Source organism: Caretta caretta, chromosome 1, assembly GCF_965140235.1.
Source record: "Caretta caretta isolate rCarCar2 chromosome 1, rCarCar1.hap1, whole genome shotgun sequence".
Lineage (NCBI taxonomy): Eukaryota > Metazoa > Chordata > Testudines > Cheloniidae > Caretta > Caretta caretta.
This window is the reverse complement of record NC_134206.1, coordinates 349,221,194-349,242,690: the sequence shown is the minus strand read 5'-3', so window position 1 is coordinate 349,242,690 and position 21,497 is coordinate 349,221,194. Positions and strand designations below refer to the sequence as shown.

Here is a 21,497-nt window from a genome sequence, read left to right as displayed (position 1 = left end):
CACAAGTCCTCCTTTTCTTTTTGCGGATACAGACTAACATGGCTGCTACTCTGAAACCTGTCCGAACAAGTGTACGCTGCACAATAGTGGTACCTTCATCTGGCAGACCTGGAACCAGTTTAAGCACATCTGCTTCTTTTGGGCGGTAAAAGCTGTTAACCTTTCTGGACCGGTAGTTTACATCATGTTAGTGATGATGCTTTATATTTTTCGTGATTCTTAACTTGCTGCTGTTATTGCTGAGTGTGTGTATCTGACTCATTGCTGGTAATTGTGGTAACAGGCTCTAAGAAGAAAATACGATTGGTCCTAATTAGACGCTTCCCTCGATCTCGTCCCATCCTAAAGGTCCGTAAGAGGTCTTTCAGAGCAGGTGGGTGGCGCTGATCACCGATCACTGTGTGGGTGATGGGAACCTCTTCTAAATTCTGCGCTTTCCAAATGCTGCTTAAGGAGTGCTTGTGATTTGGGTGTGTATAAGCACGGGTGTTTAAAGGTGTGCTTGGTTCATATCAGTATGTTGCTTGCTGATCTGACTTTCTAAAATGGGGAGTTTTGTGAATTGCATCTTCGAAACAAGAGCACTTTTGTACTCTTGCCAAATCACTTTGTATGTGACCTCTATCCTGTGTAGAAAACTGATAATTGAAATGCACTAGATCCAGTCGTCATGAGACCTGCTACATGTGCCTTAGGACCTCGGCTTCATTCAGCAAATGGGCAGTTGTTCAATGTTTCTCTTTACTCTCCACATTCAGTATCAGGCCCCTGCTCTCATTTACTGTACACTATCCAGAACCTGCACTGAATACAAAATTAATCATTTCCTCTTGGGCATCTCTGTGGCAGTCTCCCCTTAGGATTTGTGTTTCATAAACACTGATGAAGTTATCTTCATGACACTCTTGTGAGATTACGTGGTGGCATTCCCATTTTGCATGTGGGAAACTGAGAGATTAAGGCCAAAATTGCCAAATTTCCTAGGAGCTGCTAGGAAGCCCAGAGATGGAGCATCCTCAATAAAGAATGTTTGGCGAATGTAGCTGCTAAACTCTGACTCTCTGAGCATATGTGAACTGGAGTTTTTTTCAGTTTAACTTGGTCAGATTTGGGCAAATTCTCACAGGCACGGAAAAAGGCACATCCTTGACCCAGGGTGATCTTCCTGCCAAATGTCATCTCCCTGTGCCAAAAGCATGGTGGGGCTCCAGCTTCTCAGTGATGGCTGGAAGAATTTTTTTTTTTTTAAAGGCTCAAACACTGTATTTTTCTCCTGCTCTCTTTCTTGGAAACAGCTGAACTGTTCTAGCTGAAATTTATATATAGAAAAGCCAGAGGCAAACACCTGGCATGGGAAATTTCAACTCAAGGGCTAAAATTAAGTCAAGTTATCAGACCCTGGTTTTGGTTATTTGTAAAGGAAAGTGTCAGGCAATCTGAGTTATAGGTGGTACTATCTTCACTGCCTATCCTAGTGTCAGCAAGCTGGGACTTTGCTCTTATATGGGTGTAGCTCTTGTATGTTCAGCTCCAGAGCATCTGACTGCTGGAATAAATTGGCCCACTGAGTTAGAAATGCAGTTAAAAGGCCTTTCCTTGGGTAACAGCCCTTTATTCTGAACTCTTTCTACCTTTGCTTATCCAGAATGTTGTTGGAAGAGGGGCTCCTAGGGAGAGACTTCCTGCAGTTAGCTTTCCTTGCGACAGGCGGCTCTGGGGATGTTTTGAAAGCCGCAGACAGTGATGGTTACCAGTGGGCATTTCAGCAAAATGGTGGAGTTAGAGAAACACAACCGGCTATTTTAGCCACATCGTCTGTGGCTCCAGGTCATGAGGAGGAAGCACGCTGTGTGGTCATAGCTGCAAGGCTAGGCCTGATTCGCCGTGTGTATTGAACTAAAACAAGCTGAGCATTGTTTTTGGATCGCTTGTCCATGGGCAGTGAAGATTTCTAGTGTCACTCTCCAGGAAGAAAGTGGCTGTCCTAAGTCTTAGCCTGTGGTCTTTAATCTGTCAGGAAGATGTAAAATTGCCTCTGCTACCGAGCTTATTTTGTTTAGCACTCTCCTTCCTCACCCCCACATTTTAGCCACTAATCTGAGGGGGATTCATGTGTTGGCCTGTGCTGGGGTTCCCTTCTGTGTGAGTGTGGAGTGGGGCACAAGGGCAAAGGGGGGCGTACAGGAGAGTGAATCTGAACCTGCGTTAATGACAGCTCTGTTGCATGGTGGCAAAGTTGTTGCTGCCTAGTAGTAGGAATGAGGCCTACGCAGAGCATGGAGATCCAAATTTTATTTGGCACCAGCATGATCTTCAGTATGTGGTGTCGCCTTGGATTTGCCCGCGCCCTGCCCTTTTTACTTTCTGCTCTAGGGAAGGAGCAGGCATGCGAAGGTCTTCCATTTGGGGAGGTACGTGTCCATTGCCTACCCTTTCCTGTAGCCTGTGTTCTCTCTTGGGTTCCCGACTGTGCTCCAGGCAGTATTATTAAGGCCTTTGTGTTGGTCTTCCAGGGGATTGTTACTGTGCTGTTCTGAAGCTTAATTTAGTTAACTGTTTAACTCCGTCCCATAGATGTGCAAGGTGCGACAGACACACACAAGCGACAAGTCCCTGCCTGAAACACAGCCCCACAGGAGCGAACGATAAAGCGTAGTGTAGGAATTAAGGAAGAAGTGAGGCTAAATCATGATGTGTTCACTGTTCCCTCCCAACATTTTACTATAAACCTTTGGGACAGTGTCTGGAATGAAATCCGAGAAAGGGAGCTCTGAGGAAGGGTTTGAAAGATCATGGAGGATGTCCTGTGTATAACAGAGCATCTGAATAGGCAAGGTCCGATTGGACGAGTAGAGTAGTCTAGGATGAGATGTAACATGCAGGCCCTTGAAGACAAGGTGTTGAGAGAAGACCTTTTCAGAGAGGTGGATCTTCTCATAATGGAAATATCAACTCCTTAGCACGTGCACGCACGCAAAAAATAATAATTGCCATTTAACTCTAGCTGTTACAGTTGGAAGCTGAAATTTCATCCACTGCAGCGTCCGCCTTTGATCCCCCAAAATATGCAACCTAGCTCCTTCCTTCCTTGGCTCCCCAAACCTTGCTTTCTCCCTTCTGTATATGCTTAGTAAAAATAACTTCTTCCTGCTCCAGGCCACCGAGCCCCACCAGCAAGGAGCGGCCATCGTTGTGTAGCAGATAACGCCAACCTGTACGTGTTTGGAGGGTATAACCCGGACTACGATGAGTCTGGCGGGCCAGAGAATGAAGACTACCCTCTCTTCAGGGAACTTTGGCGATATAATTTTGCAACAGGCGCATGGCATCAAATGGGCACCGAAGGCTATATGCCTAGAGAACTAGCATCCATGTCACGTGAGTACAAGAATCCAGTTGCTGCATGTGAAATCTATTCTAGTGGAATGCCCTAGTGCTGTGCAGATCCAACTGTGTAAAGACAATGTGGTGTAACTAGAGCACAAGAGAGAAGTGAGAGAGCTGTGCTCTGTTTTGACTCTCCCATGGACATGCTGTGTGTCTGTGGGCAGGTCACTGTTACTGTTGTCCTCTTTCACCTCACCCACCTGCTTCCTAATGAGCGTTTTTAAAGTGCCTGCCATAAATCTAAAACGAGTAGTGATTCTGAGTGCCCACTTGAGACAACTTGACAGGGCCTGACTTTCAGAGGACAAGTGCCCAGCGCTTGCTGAAAATCAGCCCTCTCTTAAGGCAATTGACCTCCCAAATCACTAGCTGCCCTTGAAAATGTAGGCCCCGTCACCATAGCAAGCAGGCACTTAGCTTGGGCCTCCTTACCTTTCTCCTGTGCAGAACTCCAAGAAATGTTAGCTCTTCGTCCTCTCAACAGAAACAATAATAGCGCAGTCCCTTTCCATTCTCCCAGAGCGGCGTATGACCCAAACCTGTGCTCCTTTTTTCTAGTTGTGTTGCATGGGAACAACCTGTTGGTATTTGGCGGCACCGGGATCCCATTTGGGGAGAGCAACGGGAACGACGTCCACGTCTGCAACGTGAAGTACAAGCGATGGGCCCTACTCAGCTGCCGAGGGAAGAAACCCAATCGAATATATGGACAGGTACCAAGTGAAACCTAGGGTGCAAAGGCAACCCTTATTAAATAGCCTTCTAATGCCCCAAGTGGATGGGGTGCAACTCTGCCCCACTTCGCTTAGAAGATACGCATGTGCGAAGCTGCCTGTTCATTGGACGTTCAGTGGTTCTTTGTCTAGTGCCTTCCCCCTCCCCTCTGCTTGTGGCCAGGCCTGTTGTCCTTCGAAGGGTGTGTCTACACTTAAAGCCCTACAGCAGCACAGTTGCAGCGCTTCAGGGTAGACGCTCTCTACAGCGACAGGAGGGGTTCTCCCATTGCAATAGTAATTCTCCTCCCCAAGAGAAGACGGTGTGAGGTGGACAGAAGAATTCTTTTGTCGACCCTGCTGTCTACACCAGGGGTTAGGTTGGCATAGTTATGTCTCTCAGGTGTAAAAAATCCACCCCCCCACCCCCCCGGAAGACAAAGCTAGGCCAATGTAAGTTCCCAGCGCTGACCAGCCCTTGGACTTTGTCAAAGATCAAAAGTATAAGGTCAGAGGCTTGTCGGTGGTAGAGCAATAGGAATTGACGCTTGGAAGTTTTAAAGGAAGTTTTGAATGGAAGTGGATTGGCCAATGCAGTGTTAGTGCATCAAAGTCGACCAATGGAAGGGAGCTTCTGTGGCTGTTTTTTGTCTGTTTCTGTGGTGTGGGAACTTCAGAAGATTTTATGCTCACAAACCACAATGTCAGATAGAAAAGTTTCTCTCTCATGCATCTAATATTCTTATTTGTAAACCACTCTTTTGGTACCACTCGTGATAAATCTTGGATTAAATAGCCTGGTATGGATGAGCACAACCGATCCCCATATGCGCACACATAGCAGATATCATCTCCACTTGCATCTAGGTACTGTCCCCAAGTGCGGGATGTATAAAGCATATTCACCATCCCCAGTTCGGCACTCACTGAGCTGCAAGATACTGCCTGTGTGCCAGAGAAGCGTCCACATCTCTGCTATGGCCTGGGATCATTTCTGCCACCTCCTTCTGACCACACCTTTGCCCAACGCTGTAAATGGATGGACATTTAAAACACTCTCTTGAATTGTAAAGGCTGCCTCATCTGCTATCTTGCATGTGTTGTTTTCAATGCCCAGGGTTTTCATCCTTGTCACTGATACATGCTAACTATATGTATGTGATAAAAAGCTAACCATTCTGGTCGTTGGTCAGCCCTGTACGGACTCACAAGGTTAACTGTGGTTGGACTTGAACGTTCAAACAGCCCCTAGTGCACTGATCCGTCTTTTTTTTTTTTAGTGCATTCAGAATTCAGCAGTTCTCAATGCCTTGCTTGCTATTCAGACTGTCACTTTCCCTCTTTAAATCCTTCCACTTACTTCATTTTGCCTCTCCTATCAAATTTAAGCTTCTCGATGTGACACTGGGAATGTTCTGTAATATTTTTTCTGAAGCTGGTGTGTGCCTCAGTTTCCCCAATGCGCTGCAGGGTTGCCTGGGGGTGGAAAGGGTGGTTTGCTCTCTGCAGAGGCTCAGAGACACAGGTTGGAATGGCTTCTAGCTGTCTGGAGCTTAGGTCCCATATCAGTGGAGTATCTGAGAAGACTGGCAAATCAATCGTCAGGACTTCGATACCTAGCAATCAACGACCTTAGATGGCCCACCTCTCTGCAGGAAGCCAGGCAGTGTTTGCCCTGGTGGAGATCAAAGGACTGGGAAGGCGCTAGGGGGTGGTTAAGGGTTGGGTGCTGAGGGCTTCTGGGGACACACACCTGAGCTGGGACAAAGAGGTCAGATGGACTGTGCTATACTCGCTTTTCTCTGTGCTCCCCGTGTTCCCATCGACTAGTAAACTCGTCGGTGTTACGGTACCAGCTTGGTGTCACTGCAGCTGCCGATGGAGGAGGTTCTTTGCTCCCTACGATTGTGCAAGTCTCCCTTAGGGGTCTGCCTCAGTTGGACTCGCTAAACGGAGCTCCCACGGTGCAGCAGGGCTGCTGATGGCCCTGCTGTCCAGGCTGAGGAGGCGGTGAAGCTCTGGAGCAAGCGTGAGACCCCTAGAGGTCTAGCACACTGAAGGGGTTCTGCCTAGAGACTGTTCCAAAGCTGGGGCCGTAGCGCCAATCTTGTGGATCTGTGACACTCTTCTTCCCCTTCAGGGCACTGCTCCATGTTACTTGGCTACTCTCCTTTTTTACCACTCTGCCAGGAATCCTGTCTCATGCTCCCCATCGCTCATCTTTGCCTTCTCCCAGGCGGCTCCATAGGCTCAGAACTCCTTTAGCCCCATGCTCCAGGTGCCCCTCTCCTTTCAAGTCCCCTTCAAACTCCCTCCTGCTATAAAGCCTGCATACGATAACCTCACCCTACAGTGCGCTTCAAGATAGAACCAGTGCAGTAGGGGGTTGCCTATTTAAAATGTAAGCCCTCTGGGTAGGACTCAGTATGTAGGTGATTAACTGCTGCTGAGGGACCAGTCTGGAGGGCTTCAGCGTTACACTAAAATGAAAAGCCTTGTTCTAAACCAACTTCTCGCCTTCCCTTTGTTGGGTCTGTTCATGCGAATGTCGTCATTGACTGACCAGTACTGAGCAAACGACATGCTGGTTTATGGGCTTTGATATGGCTCTTTCTCCATGAAGGTGCACACATTTCCCTGTGTGGAAGCCACCCCCACCTGCTTTTCTCCTGTCCCCATTTTCTGGGAAGTAGCTACCTGGCCACCTCTACACTGACTCCATTAGGCCCTGTTGAGCAGCTCCTGGCTGCCTCTTCCCCTCCTCTGCTGCATTACTTCTGGAAATGTGGTTTTGTAAGTGATAAAGGGCCAGTTTTCTAGCGTATACATGGGTCATGAAGAACGGGAAATCTCCCCTTCCTTCACTCACTGAACTAACACGTCACTTCTAATAGGCCTGCCTTCTTTCTTTCCTTATCTTCCAGGCTATGGCTATCATTAATGGATCCCTATATGTTTTTGGAGGAACAACTGGTTACATTTATAGCACAGATCTACATAAATTAGACCTTAACACTAGGGAATGGATACAACTGAAACCAAACAACATGCACTGTGACATGCCAGAGGAGAGGTGAGACGCTGACGGTTTTATATTCCCTGCGAGCTTTCGTTTGTTCCAAGATGCGTATTTTGAAAGGAAATTTATGGTAGACTTGATACGAAAAACTACTCTCTGCTCTAATGGCAGATGCGTTATCTCAAGAGGGCTTTGACTAGGGAACACACTGTAACTTGTCTGAAGTGGGAGAATCTGAAAGAGCTAATGGGCATGTTTATTAGCAATAGTGGTGTGTGTCTGAAGACTTGCACTTCTGGTATACGGATCCCAGGAAGGAAGTGGCAAACGTCTCAGTCTTGACCCTAAAACTAGACTGTGCAACACAAGAACAGTTGCAGTGCTCTGGGCTGGCTGGTGGGTGAAGTGTGGGGGAGGGAAGGAAGCTGTATGTGACCCATCTCTCATCTGATCGTGTAACGTGATGTCCGAGATCAGAAGAAGATGGAGCTAGTTTTATGCAGGACAGTTGCAACGATACCGTACTTCTCTCAGGGCTTGGGTTTGCTGTCTGGGTTGCTTGTGAAAGATCCCAAAGCACCCAAGTAAAACTCCTGCCACTGCAGACTGCTTTAGGACAGCAGGTAGGCTGTATCAGCCTGAGCCACTCAAGCTAGTCGTGTTTAGAATAGCTTTTAGTGCTGGACTGCAAGGGAGTTATCAACTTCTTGTGATGCTAAATGGACCTGGCTTTGCACCCTCAGGTACAGACATGAAATTGCACATGATGGGCAGAGGATTTATATCTTGGGAGGTGGAACTTCCTGGACTGCTTATTCCTTGGATAAGGTAAAGAGATCAAAATAAATAAATGGAAAGACCTAGGCATTTGGCAGTGGAGGGTTTGAGACAGAGCAGGGCACAATCAGCACTCTCTCTCTTCATCCCCAGCATGCCATCCTAGTTTGACACTAGGGAAGGTGATAAGAACTGGGATAACCAGAAGAAGGGAGAAGAGCCTGTTATAAGTGTACTCCTAGGGAAATTCGGTGCAGCTATGCATGCGCAGAATTCATGTCCCGTGCAGATTTCTTTGCTTCCCTGCGGATATATGACTTTTTGATGAGGAAGCAAAGGGAGGCCACCAGAGCAGTCATGCGCCCCTCCCCAGCAGCATAAGCGCATTGTTTCAGGCAGCCAGCAGAGACGTAAATCACTGCGAGGGATGCCCCGAGAACAGGCCCGGCACTTGCGCTGTGTCAGGGTCAGGTGCACCCTCACTGCCAAGTCCATGTCCTGGGGGGCGGAGGGACTGCAGGCTGATCTCCCACCTCTGTGCAGCCGGTCGCCTGTGCTCCCCACTGCCATGTTGGAGCCTCCACATTTATTTATTGACCAATAAAATTTGCAGAATTTTTCTTTTTTTGGTGGCGAATTCCCTCGGGAATATAAATGGCGGCGTGATTAAAATGTTGACTTGTGAAGGAATGAGTGTACTACCAATTTGTTGTGTTGAATCCCAAATTAAGAAGTCATTTGGTAGATTCTCAACAACCACAGCAATTTCCCAAAGTAACTTGTAGTTCTGTTGAGAAGGATCAACTTAATGTGGTTAAAGGGAAATGATGTTCTGCTCGAGCATCTTTCCAGATGTACCATCTGTGCCAAAATAAGGAGGCATTGATTCATTAAAAGGAACGGAATGATACTGGGATTCAGGTGTGTGTCTGACTCTCTTCTATACTCCACCACCCCCGGAATGATACTGGGATTCAGGTGTGTGTCTGACTCTCTTCTATACTCCACCACCCCCGACTTGTGCTCCGTTTCTAATGGTAAATACTTTGTCTTCACTTCCTCGTTTTGTGGAGCAAATAGGTTTTAGATGCCAAGACACTTGATGGATAGGGAGAGGACTCTAAATGATGCTACATTTTCAAAAACTTTTTCTTTGTCACAGTTCAATTGATTTGTCCTCATCTCCCTGTTCTTTGTGCTTCGTATCTTTCTTCCTAGATAAGTATATCTTGATGCAACTAACTACTGCTGGGAGGGGGGAGAGGGGGAAATGATGTTAAACTCTGCGCTTCTTGCCTTCAACTGTGGGATTTCCTCCCCTGCCCCCCTCCAGACTAGATTTAACTATTACAGACAGTCACAACACACAAGTTTGACAGATACTTTTCTGCCTGGGTTTTATTGTGGGCACTGTTTTGTGATATCTTTTTGTGTCAAAACCAGGGTGAAAATGATTTAGAGTGGCTGGCAAAGGTAAACCATTCTTGGCACTGCTTTCAGAGTAACAGCCGTGTTAGTCTGTATTCGCAAAAAGAAAAGGAGGACTTGTGGCACCTTAGAGACTAACCAATTTATTTGAGCATAAGCTTTCGTGAGCTACAGCTCACTTTATCCGATGCATACTGTGGAAAATACAGAAGATGTTTTTATACACACAAACCATGAAAAAATGGGTGTTTATCGCTACAAAAGGTTTTCTCCCCCCACCCCACTCTCCTGCTGGTAATCGCTTATGTAAAGTGATCACTCTCCTTACAATGTGTATGATAATCAAGGTGGGCCATTTCCAGCATTTCTGACCTGGAAATGGCCCACCTTGATTACCATACACATTGTAAGGAGAGTGATCACTTTACATAAGCGATTACCAGCAGGAGAGTGGGGTGGGGGGAGAAAACCTTTTGAAGCGATAAACACACATTTTTTCATGGTCTGTGTATAAAAACATCCTCACTGCATTTTCCACTTTTATGCATCCGATGAAGTGAGCTGTAGCTCACGAAAGCTTATGCTCAAATAAATTGGTTAGTCTCTAAAGTGCCACAAGTCCTCCTTTTCTCTTGGCACTGCGTATGGCAGCTGAAGATAGTTTCCTGATGCTTTAATGTGTTGCATACCCTCAGTTGTTTCTGTCCGTGTTCAGTGGGACGGAAGGATGCTCAGCACCAGACCAGGATTGGGTCTTGTGCCAGTAGCTGCCTCTCCCTATTAATTTTATCCTGACAGCACCATATGAGCTAATGTGTCACCTTTGTCCTCCTTAAGATCCATGCATACAACCTTGAAACAAACACATGGGAAGAAATTGCAACGAGACCTCATGAGAAAATAGGTAAGTCTGGGATTGCAGACCTCTTACTCTTATGTAAAATGGATGGCAGGGAAGATTGCCTCCTAGTAGCAGATGGCACTCAGAAATTCAAAGCCTTTTGTAACGCGGCCGTGTACAAACGGGTCGTCTGTACCTAACTCCACTCACTTTGTTACTCCAGCAGTTGGAACGAAGTGGTCTGAAGTCTTTTTAGCAGTTTTAACCTTGTCGCAAACTGGTAGAGTTGTAATGGTCAACCCCTCCCCGGAGACAGAGCCAGACTGGCTTGTCATTTTCCCGCTCCTCCCAGAAAAGTCACCCCACCCACTTCCAGAGTCTCCTGGCCCCTTTAGCAGTAGGGAGCTCTGACTCCTGTCCTCTTATAGCGATCCAGAGATCAGAGCTCGAGGTGGGGGGCTGTGAGATGTTCTCCCCTGCCCCTGGAAAGTGGATTAGACTCACATTAACCACGTTGGCCCTTGTGGCCTATTGCTGAAACCTGAAAAGTGGAGAATTTGGAGATCATGAACGTGGCAGCCATGTGGTGAAGATCTTAAAAAATCAGATTTTTTTTTCTCCCCCAAATAAAGGAACTGGCTTATAGCTGTATGACCCAGCACTGAGCTGTTCAATGGCATTTAGATTTCTCAGTTTGATATTCATGACCATGCTCTTTTTGCAGGTTTCCCGGCAGCCAGAAGATGCCACAGTTGTGTACAAATAAAAAATGGTAAGAATAGCAATTGATCTGTTTCAATGCCTCATGTACACTTAAAGAGAACTTGCCCCAACAGTGGTAAGAAATGGGATGGCCTGGTCTCTGTAATATGGGAAATGCTGTCTCAGATCCTACAGGAGACTCAAAGAAAAGCAACATTTGGGGGGGTGTAATAAAGGGTCCAATCCAGCAAAATACTTGCCATCTTCTGTGGGACTGAGGACACAGCACCTTGTGGGACCAGCACCAGAGACTCTACAGTTTATCAAAAACCTTAACTTTCAGTGTCAGTGAAGTGCCACCAGCAGGAGGCGATAATACACATAGATGTTCACAAGAGAGTTTAGTTACTCCTTGTGCTCGGTGGAGCCAGCTGGGTGGAGCTTAAGGAGTGTCTCTTACTACTCCCGGTCACTTTAATTTCTGGAATATAACATACTTTATTTATTACAAATATGATTCTGAAGAGTCCAGAGCTGTAATTATATGCAGCATATAAACTACCATTTTAGGTGGTGATTTGTCTTTGAGTGTATTACAGCCTCAATATACAGCACTTTACAACATAGCTGATAACATGATCCACACTTACCAATGAGAGCCCTTCCTCCGATCTGTCATTAACCTCTCTGCCCCAAGAAAAGAGGCAGAGTCAGAACTTTGAAATGGAGTTCTTTAGAGGGTTTATCAGGCACAGGGGCCTTTTCGTGATGGCCTATAAAGCTGTGTGCAGATTAGATTAAAAGACAGTATCAGAGTTGAGCCTGGAACCGCTCATGCAGTAACAAATGAGAGGCCATTATATAAGCTTGCAAAGAAAACGCATTGAGCTTTCTTGGCCTGTGGTGGTGGAGGTTTCTGCTCTCTTCTCTCCACCCCCTCCAGGTGATCTCACTAGAAATCTTACTTTGCTCCATTGCAGAGTTTGCAATGTAGCCTTGGAGAGGGGGGAGGGCAAGCATATGAGATCCATACTCGCTCAATGATGAGCGTTGGCCTACAGCCATGAACCGCCTTGTGAATTGCCTCTGACAAAGCTGAGATCCTCTCTGTAGCCCCAGCAGTCCATGTAACGCTTCTGCACTTCTAGTTCAGCAGCAGCAGCCATGCAAGCTGGTTAAGTAATTACTCACGTGCAACTTCTGAAGAAATTAAAGTCAAAATAGTGACCCTCGATGTCCAAGTCTTTCAACTGAGGCTTATATGTTAAAAGAAATGGGAGCCTAATCAAACCACACCACAATTAACCTAGTCTCAGGTTGATTTTAAGACTTTTTTTTTTAAAGCAGCAACCCTTGAGCATGGGCGCTGCACTCGCTTCTCAGGCAGGGGCGATTCTATCTTGTACCTCACCGCGTAAGCAACTGCTGTAATTGCCATCTGGCTGTTGTGGGCGCAAATGGGCTGGGAGGTGATATGTGCATAAGTGAATGGCAGGGGAGGTGTCCACACAATCTCTGTTAGCTCTGGTCCCTACCGTGATAGTTCTGAGAAGGTCTTCAGAGCTCACATTGATTGTAAAGTGGACATTCTGGAGCTGTTCTAGAGGACCAGTTGCTGGTTTCAGTTAGTGTGTGTGCTGTAACTCTTAAATGAATTGGCCGTGGCTGATCATCATGCGAGATTGGTCTCTAAGCATTGTGTGGTTGTTGTCCCTTTTCTATAGATGTGTTTGTCTGTGGGGGATATAACGGAGAAGTGATATTGGGAGACATCTGGAAGCTAAATCTTCAAACTTTCCAGTGGGTGAAACTCCCAGCTGTCATGCCTGAACCAGTTTATTTTCACTGTGCTGCTGTCACACCAGTAAGTGGCTGTAGTCTGTCTTTCCCCTATGTGCCTTGTTAGATACAGCTTAATTCATTCACTTACCTGTTCAGACACTTGTGTGGGTCTGGAATATAGATACCAAGGCCAGAACGGACCATTGTGATCATCTAGTCTGACTTCCTGTATAACGCAGGCCAGAGAACGTTCCCAATAAAACTCCTAGAGCAGAGCTTTTAGAAAAATATCCCGTCTTGATTTAAAAATAGCCAGTGATGGAGAATCCACCATGACGCCTGGTAAATTGTTCCAGTGGTTAGTTATCCTCACTGTTAAAAATGTACACCTTTATTTCCACTCTGAATTGGTCTAGCTTCATCTTCCAGCCATTGGCTCATGTTAGGCCTTACTCCGCTCGACTGAAATGCCCGCTATCCAATATGCGTTTCCCACATAGGTACTTCTAGACTGCAGTCAAGTCAGTCCGCAGCCAGGCTCTAGCCTTGACAGGAGTCTAGCTTTACAATGTATGGCATGGAGCCACTGGCATCAGTAAAGAGGAACATATTCAGTGGGCTTAAACAAAATCCAGCATACAGGGGAGACTAAGGCCAGAGATGAGTTCCTGCCTTTAGAACAGGAATTCCCTGTCATTCTGACTGTGTACCCAGCGGGGTGCTCTCTGGCTGCCACGGCACACTGCATGCTGTGCTTCCAGAAAGCAGTGATGCTGTTCTAGTCTTCAAACTGTGTTAGCCCAAAGTAATGATTCTTCTCTGAACATCAGTTGCCCAGTCTATAAAAACCAACCTACTGCTGAGGGACTGCAGGGAGTTGAAGGTGAGCAGGTGTATAAGTGTCTTGAGAAGACTTTCGCTGTGTTAAGTGAGCGAGCATCGGAAAGCAACCTCCAAACCTGCTGGACAATCCAGGAATTAGAAATCATGGATCAGCTGTAGGATCCGTTTCTAACTAGCTATTGCATAAGGATGATTTGGTATCCTTTAAATGACTCACTGTGACAGTCTTAAAGGGACACTCTCAGGACTTCTGGTGATATTAATATGTTATCGTATTTGTAAGATTCTCTTACAGGCGTTACCTTTCTAGCTTGTCTCTCTCACCAATAGAGGTTGGTCCAATCAAAGATATTACCTCACCCACCTTGTCTCTCTAAGCTTACCTTTGTCCTATGCTCTGTAGGCCTGGTCATTATCCCTTAGACATAAATCTGCATGACTTTAGTGGGACATTTGGGAATAATGGTTGCAGGAATAGGTTCCCCTAGTCATAGTCTGACAAGCTCTTTCTTCTAATGGCCCTCAAAATTACATCGCCTTTTGAGATCAGCAACATTGGTGTCCATACCATCCCTAGAACGTAAGTTGTGCTCCCTCTGCTGGCTCATCAGTAGCACAGCACAGACCTTTTCTTGAAATCAGAATGACTCCTTGGTTCTAAAGATCAAATAGAAATGTAGGGCTGGAGCAGCTCGCAAGAAGTCAGCTAGTCCATCCTCTCACACTGAGGCAGGACCAACTATGCCTAGACCATCCCTGACAGGTTTTTGTCCAACCTGTTCTTAAAAACCTCCAACGATGGGAATCCCACAACCTCCAGTGCTTAACTACCCTGATAGTCGACATGTTTTTCCTAAATCTCCCTTGCGGCAGAGTAAGCCCATTGCTGCTTGTCCAAATGCTTGGTTCTCTCCAGATGTGGATGGCAGGGTTCTTCTGAGAAGCACATGAGCTTCAGAAGCGTAGCCCCACACGCAGTAAGTAGTGAGCTTAGCTCTGTGCGTGAACATGAGTAACTTCCCTCTTGTCCTGTTTCCACCCAGGCTGGCTGCATGTACGTCCATGGAGGGGTGGTCAACATCCACGAAAACAAACGGACTGGCTCCTTATTTAAGATGTGGCTAGTAGTCCCCAGCCTTCTGGAACTGTCATGGGAGAAGCTGTTGGGATTTTTCCCTCATCTAGCAACTCTCTCCAGATCGCAGCTTTTGCACCTTGGCCTCACACAGGGACTCATTGAGCGACTGAAATGAGAACTCCTCGCTGTTCTCACTCTGCCCTAGAAACACTAAAGAGACCCCCCCGCCCTTTATGGATGCCGCTGCTAAGGAGATGGGAGGACCCTGCTCTCAGCGCCTTACTCAGCAAATACGTCGGATGCCTTTCTGTGAATGTTTATTTGGTGTTTATGGAAATCAGCTTTTTATTTATGGATCTCTCTAAATACTTCAGGAACGAAGATGCTGTTCAGATCTCGTTCATAACATACAGCCACCAACCTGCTGTTAGCACATGCCTGTGGCCTAATAAATGCAGGGAAGGGGCTTAAATTGTGGCATGGTGTTTAACTTATTGTTTCTAAAGATGCATTTAACGGAGTAGGAGACGCTAACTGCACCAATTCAACCACATGCGGAATGAACAGTCCAATTCCCCTTTGCTCACAGCAGCATCCATCCTCTGAATGCCCGAATTGGCTCTGCCTCTGTATAGCATTCGCTGCCTGAAGATTTGCATGTGTGTTGTGGGCATGTGATCATCGTCTTTGAGTTCTGGGAGATGGCTGGCACGTGGGAGCAGCAAATGAAGATCGCCAGCGCAGTTTAAAATCTCGGTGCAGGGTGGTGTGGTTTTAAGCAACAGTGTAATTGTTCCTCACCTTTTTCATATTGAAACGTCTGCCTGGAAGGGTGGTTAAAAATCGCCGCTTATGGACTACTGTGTAGTTTTCTCTAAACAGGTGGTGGGAAGGGGCAGTGTGTTATGCTGCACCTTCCCCTTTCTGCCCATGTTGCACTCTGAAAAAGCGAACTGAGGAAACTTACTATAGCGATTTTAAAGCTGTCTTTAACCTTAAGTATGTCATGCCCTCTGTATTCAGGGTCTAGTCCATCTGTGCCAACTCAACATTAGTTACCTAAGCATAACTTGGTAGCCTGTTTGTTTGTTCTCTCAGGCATTGGAATTTTTTCTGAATTGCCTGTCCAATGCTTTGTTTTATTCCTTTTGTGTGTGGCTTTTTTTTAACTTCTGTGGACAGTTGCTTCTGGGGAGCTGCAAAATTAACAGCTCATTTTTTCACAATGTTGTCTCTTGCCTTGCTGTGAATACTGTTCGCCTTTCTACAAAAGCGGGAAAGGAAGAAATGTCGATTTCCTGGGTGTCTTTCTCTTCGTGCTCCATGTCACTGTGAAACCAGCTCGAGAGAATGTACAGAACTGGCCATCAAATGTGGAGCAGCTGAACTAGGCTGAGACGTTGGGTTTGAACAGAACAATTGTATTTTGAAGACCATTTTTGTTAAGTGCCTTTTTTAGTAGTTTTTCCAAATGACTCTCCCCCTCCAATGTCTAAAGCCAATTTTAGAGGTTTGCTTTTCTTTTAAGAGGTTGCAGTAGTGTTCAATAAATCCCAATAGCAAACCCCACAAGATGGATCTGAAGGCTGATGAGTCTCTGTGGCTACTTTGTGCTCCCAGCTCCACTGCTCAGTAACTACCTAATATATGTTGTGTTGTAAGGTTCCCTAAGTTTCTTTTGCAGATTCCCGTGCCCTATCATTTTGGGTCAGTATTTTACCGTAATTTAGCTTCTTCCTTTCATGGCCTCAGCGAAATAAGGGATGTGGCAGCTTTTCAAATGTAAACGTCTTTCAGTGCCTTGTAATTCAAACCATGTTTGTTTGCTCTGTGCTTTTAACGCTGATAACCATGCTGTCTCAGGCCCCCTTCAGTGCAGTTTAGCAGGATGCTCTCGGCTGCAAGGAGAAGCTAGATGTCTTCTGAGCCTGCAGGATGGCTGATGATATTCATGCAGAGACCTGCTTAAGACCTCCTATGTGGTTTCTCCTTATACCCAGGTGGGATGGTGCTCGCGTCACTTGATGGCCAGCATGTTGGCCTCTCAGTCTCCCAGGTTTGTTCTAGTCTTGTCAGTCTTCGGAGGACGATCCCCGTGGGCAGAAAGTGTGGGTTTGTGTGTGGAGGGCACGGATAAACATTTCATTTCACTTTCTGTCCTTTCTCCGGGTACTAGTCTGAGCGACAGCAGCTGACGCTTCCATCCACTGGCATAGCTGTATGCTGCTGTCTGAACTGAGAGCTCCCAATGGAGCTGGATGTCAGGGACCAATAGCCAGATAAGCCCATCAGCAGGTTCTGTGTGCAGGTGGCTGTTCGTAGTAATAGTGCCTAAGATGTCGAGCTGGGGAGCGCTCAGTTCCCGGGCTTCCAGTCCCTTTTCAGTGACTAAGGCTGCGGTGTGTGAGAGCTCACCAAGATGTCTGAAGCTCTTCTCCTAACCCCACTTCCAGAACGCTCTCTGGAGGCCCAACTTGATGCTTCCATTCAGCTTCCATCCACCTGAGACTTTCCCTTTGGCCTAATTCTGGCGGCTCCCATCTTCTCTTGCAAAGATCTCACATCTACACCAAGCCTTAGGGTCTCCCGTTTTTGGCCAAGAGCATCATGTTCGAATGGCAACATAGCACAAGTTCTGGCTCTTTCTTCCCGAGTCCCCGGCGCTTCTTAGGTTGAGCGCTCTTCCACTCCTCCAGCAATTCCAAAGGCAGCATTAAGAGGAATGTAGTGGATCTATATACACGCACGCTCCTGCTCTAGATGTTCTTGTCAGCTCGCATGGCCTCATGGGCTCTGCTTTACACTGGCCTTCCTAAGCCTGTCTGTGATGTGATTTGCCTTGCTGATGCCGTTCCTGACTTAAAGCAGCACTGAAGACAACCCAAGTCCACCCCTGCCTCTGGCAGTCTTTGTAATCTACTTTCACTACTGCAGATTCTTACTTTTACTGCAGATCTCTCAGCGCAATATGGTCAATGCGACTAGACTGTGTGTGGTATGTAGCGTTTTGGTGAAGCTAGAATATAGGTCCCTACAGCACCTTGAAACTTGGCAGCATGTTCACTTACCTCTTCTACACTAGCACCTGGGGCTACAGCTGCACATCCCTCTCTCCCAGTGACTTCCGTGGGAGTTGGATCATGCTAAGAACATCAAGGACCAAGCCCTGAGTAATGAGCCCATTTCATCCTCTCCATTGTAGACCAATAGTCTGATCTGTTAATACTTTGATGGCCTCCCTGCATCTCCTTCTGATTCCTCAAAATAAAGTGGAGCAACAATGATTCTCCACTTGATAACAGTAGTCTCAGCTGAGTTGCTGAAATCGGAGACTTGTATTCTCTATTAGCACTGTACTTTCCAGTGAGCTTGAAATGTGACTAGAAATACCCAGTATTGCTGGGGGGGGTTTCCAACCATAAAAATAGTACTTGTATGCGAGGGGAAAGGGTTAAGATGAGCCCTTTAACCTGCTTAATAAATTCTGCAGTTTGAGCAAAGGGGATTCTTGGGTAGAAAAATACGGCAGTATCTGATCTTCATATTACAAAAAATCCTTTTGGACACTGCACTTCTGTCCCATATGAATGTCTTTAGGCTAGTTATTTTGATCTTTGGAGGAAAAATATAGTCTTTATTTTTTGTGGGTTTAAAAAAAAAAGGACTTGAAGTACTGCAAACCGAGCTGCATCCTGCAGAGAAACCGTGTTCCTGCATAGTAAAATAAGTGTGGTTGAAACATTATTTTACATCAAACAGCTTCAGCTACATTTTCCCCTCCCTCCTGTTGCTGCTAACTTCCTTTGCTTGGTCCTCCTGATTGTCAGGAGAAAACCTCCTTTCCCTACAATGGTCAATAAAACAGGATCTCTTCCCAACTTCCACGCTTCATTTGCAGCCCTGATGGGTGAGATGTTTGGAGCAGTTTTGTGTAGTGGCTTAAGCGTTTAAAAGCAAACAGCAAGCAACGCTTTACCAACCAACCGAGCCTCTGAAGCGTGTCTGCACAGGCTTAAATAGAAGTCTGGTATTTTATAATCACAGGTCAGTAGTTCTTCCCTGGACAGTGAAAATGCTAGGCTTCGGTTCCCCTGTGCTAACTGACAGCTTCACTGTGCTGCCTGAAACAGGTGCCCCTGTTCTGGGACACACACAGACTCGAACTCTTCCCCCCCCCCCCCCGTTTTGCTTTTTCAATTGTGCCTCATTAAAGACGTGCAGTTCTCCTCTGAGCTCATGCTTGTTTGCAGCTTTTCTGGTACAGCTGGAGGATTTGAGTAATAAAAGCCATCATTGTCTCTAAGCAATATGAACTTTGTCACATTAGAAAACAGCCTGGTACCAAACCCTGTGAACAGCCGGAGCAGGGCCTGTTGCGGGGGAGTTCTCCGAGGCTTGATAAAGGGGTAGTAGCACTCTACAAAGGGAGGATACGTTCCTGCCACATCTCTGTAAAGAACAGCTTCCAAGCACTGCTCTTGCTTTTCCTTCCCAGGGAGGTGGGCCAGTTTCAGGAGCTAAGTAGGGCTGGTAGGCCAGCCGGGGCAGATGGACTAGCGAATTCAGTCTCCGGTAACCTTCACTTGGTTGGTGCTGTTCCTACATGTTAGGAGTGAATAACCCACTAACTCCTGGGCTTTGCCATTGTTTAGAGAAACAGGGTTGTAAGTGTTGCAGCCTGTTACTCTCTTCTCTCTCTCCCTCCCTCCCCCCCTGTGATGCAGAGTTCCCCCAGCTAATGGCTTGAGTGGGAGTGGGGGCTCAGCACCTCTGAAGCAAGCCCCTGTTGTGTAAAACAGGTCCCGTGTTGAAGTCCTTACTTGGCTTTTCCTCTGACAAAAAGGAATGAGTGATGACTGCAGTGTTTGACTAAAATAACCCTTCTAAGTCCTAATCACATGACCCTATGCCAAAGACTTTCCCAGAGCACTGCTGTGACCCTGTGTTCCAGCTACTCTGAATGGAGGTCTCCTGGGGAACTAATGAGAGATGCTGACATGACCTGACAGCATCTTTTTAGATTCCAAGTGTGCGGTTTCAAATCCTGTAAGTGGTTCCCTTGGTGCCAGGCTGACTAGCAGTTATTGCCCTGCTCCAAGCAGGCTCTGCCACTACTTGCTTCTCTGAGCAGAAACAGTCTAGTAACAGAGCGCTGGACCAACATGTATTCAGCTGTGAGGGGATTGCCACACAAAACCAAACACTCTTCGTTGCTGTGTCAGATAGTCCATGCCTAGAACAACGGAGGATGCAGGAATTGTGCTGCGCCTCCCATGTTTACAGTGTGTGCTGGCCATAGATCTGTTGCTATAAAATGTCTTGAGTTTTCATCCCATGACACGAATTCAATTGCATGCTTCCCTTGCTCTGGCTTTTCTCCATTTATTGCCACTTTAACCTGGTGACTGAGCCTCATGGGTGATGATGGAACTGTTGCTGTGATTTTTTTATTTTTAAATCCTCCTCTGCATTATCCTCCCCCCCCCCCATCCCCCTTTGATCAAAAGCCATCGGCGGCCAGTTCTAGACACTAGTAGACCCAAGGGCAATGTTCTCATGCTATTCGGTATGGATGCAGAGTCCAATGTGAAGTTACCTTAGCTGTAGGGGATGAACTGGGGACAAGTCGGCTGTGTAAGTGCAGTTTCTTTCTTTGGTGTTGAGGAATGAACTTGTGCCCTCTTTCCAGCCGGGGAGCGTTTGGCCAGCCTCTGCGTTTGCCTGACATTCAGTCGGTGCCCCCTAGTCCTGTTCGTGTGTTTAGTGTGGGAGTCTGATATGCATGCAGCAATGGGTGGTCATCCCTTCTGTCGCCCTGCCAACATCCTGAGGTGTGAAGCTGTGCTGGGTTGGTGGGAGGGCAAAGGGCTGACCAAGAGATGTACTTGCCTGTATTTATGGACCTTGTCAGTGTTTTTGCAGTTTTTTTTTTAAAATCCAATAAAAAAAACCTCTGTCCAAATCACATGCTGTGTCCCTTCACCTCTCCTTTTCCTCTTCTGTTGGCCAGGGTAGAGACAGAGCCAACACAAACGGCAAAGCGTGCAGCATTCAACTCAATCATTTCACAGCAGTGGACATGTCGTTGCGGTGTTGAGGAAGGAGGAGTAGATTCTAAACCCATTTCTTACTGAGGGACTTTGTACTTTATAGCACTTTATTATCTCAGGATCTAAGCAGACAGCTCTTAGGAGTAGAGCTAAAGTGTGTTACTCAAAGGTAGCTCTGAAAGCTGCTTCCTATACCCAAAAGTTTGGCTTCCCATGTTGGTTGAAAGCTTAGTATGAGACTCCACTGCCTGTCCATATTGGCCCCAGCCCTCCTGGTATCATCCTTTTATTAAGTATGCTACTAGCATCCAGCGTGGATTTAGCACTGAAGCTAGTGTTGCAAGATTATAAATAATTCTGCATTGTTGAAAGTTGCTTCCAGTTTGAACCTCAGCGATCAGTCCTGATGCATTCTTGTTCCCTCCCATTGTCTTCCATGCTAGTATCTGCAGCTGCTAATATCCTTAAAAAAAAAATCTTTCAGGGCTATTGCATTAATAGCTTTTCTACTTTCACTGTCCCTTGCAACCAACCCTCTGAATGCTCCTGTGAAGTAGGTATTGTCCATATATGTGTCAAAGCAGAATTGGGAGCGGAGTTTTTGTCTTTAAATCTTAGGCCTGAGCCTATGCCTCACCCTTGCTGAGATCTAGAAGCTAGTAGGGCCAAACTCTTGTTCCCAGAGAGTAGTTATTAGTGGTACGCAGTCATGATGGAAAGGCATAATGAATGGGGTTCTGTTCAATATCTTTATCAATGATTAGAAAATGGCATAGAGAGTACATGTATAAAGTTTGTGGACAATATCAAGCTGGAAGCGGTTGCAAGTGATTTAGAGGATCGGATTAAAATTCAAAATGATCTGGGCAAACTGGAG

At 46.4% G+C, this 21,497-nt stretch overlaps 1 protein-coding gene across 2 annotated transcripts in view; it reads left to right on the top strand.

The window, feature by feature from the left end:
* KLHDC10 (kelch domain containing 10) overlaps nt 1-20,535 on the top strand; it is a 32,693-nt gene extending 12,158 nt beyond the window's left edge. Inside the window, exons 2-10 of one of the 2 annotated variants that reach the window (XM_048836748.2) lie at nt 284-373; nt 3,157-3,378; nt 3,946-4,100; nt 7,025-7,173; nt 7,863-7,947; nt 10,162-10,228; nt 10,890-10,937; nt 12,592-12,731; nt 14,536-20,535. In XM_048836748.2, the coding sequence (XP_048692705.1) occupies nt 284-373; nt 3,157-3,378; nt 3,946-4,100; nt 7,025-7,173; nt 7,863-7,947; nt 10,162-10,228; nt 10,890-10,937; nt 12,592-12,731; nt 14,536-14,745 (1,166 nt within the window). In that variant the 3' untranslated portion in view covers nt 14,746-20,535. The remainder of the gene's footprint in view (nt 1-283; nt 374-3,156; nt 3,379-3,945; nt 4,101-7,024; nt 7,174-7,862; nt 7,948-10,161; nt 10,229-10,889; nt 10,938-12,591; nt 12,732-14,535) is intronic. The other variant, XM_048836750.2, reaches the window with a different exon arrangement.
* The last annotated feature ends 962 nt before the right edge of the window (nt 20,536-21,497 follow it).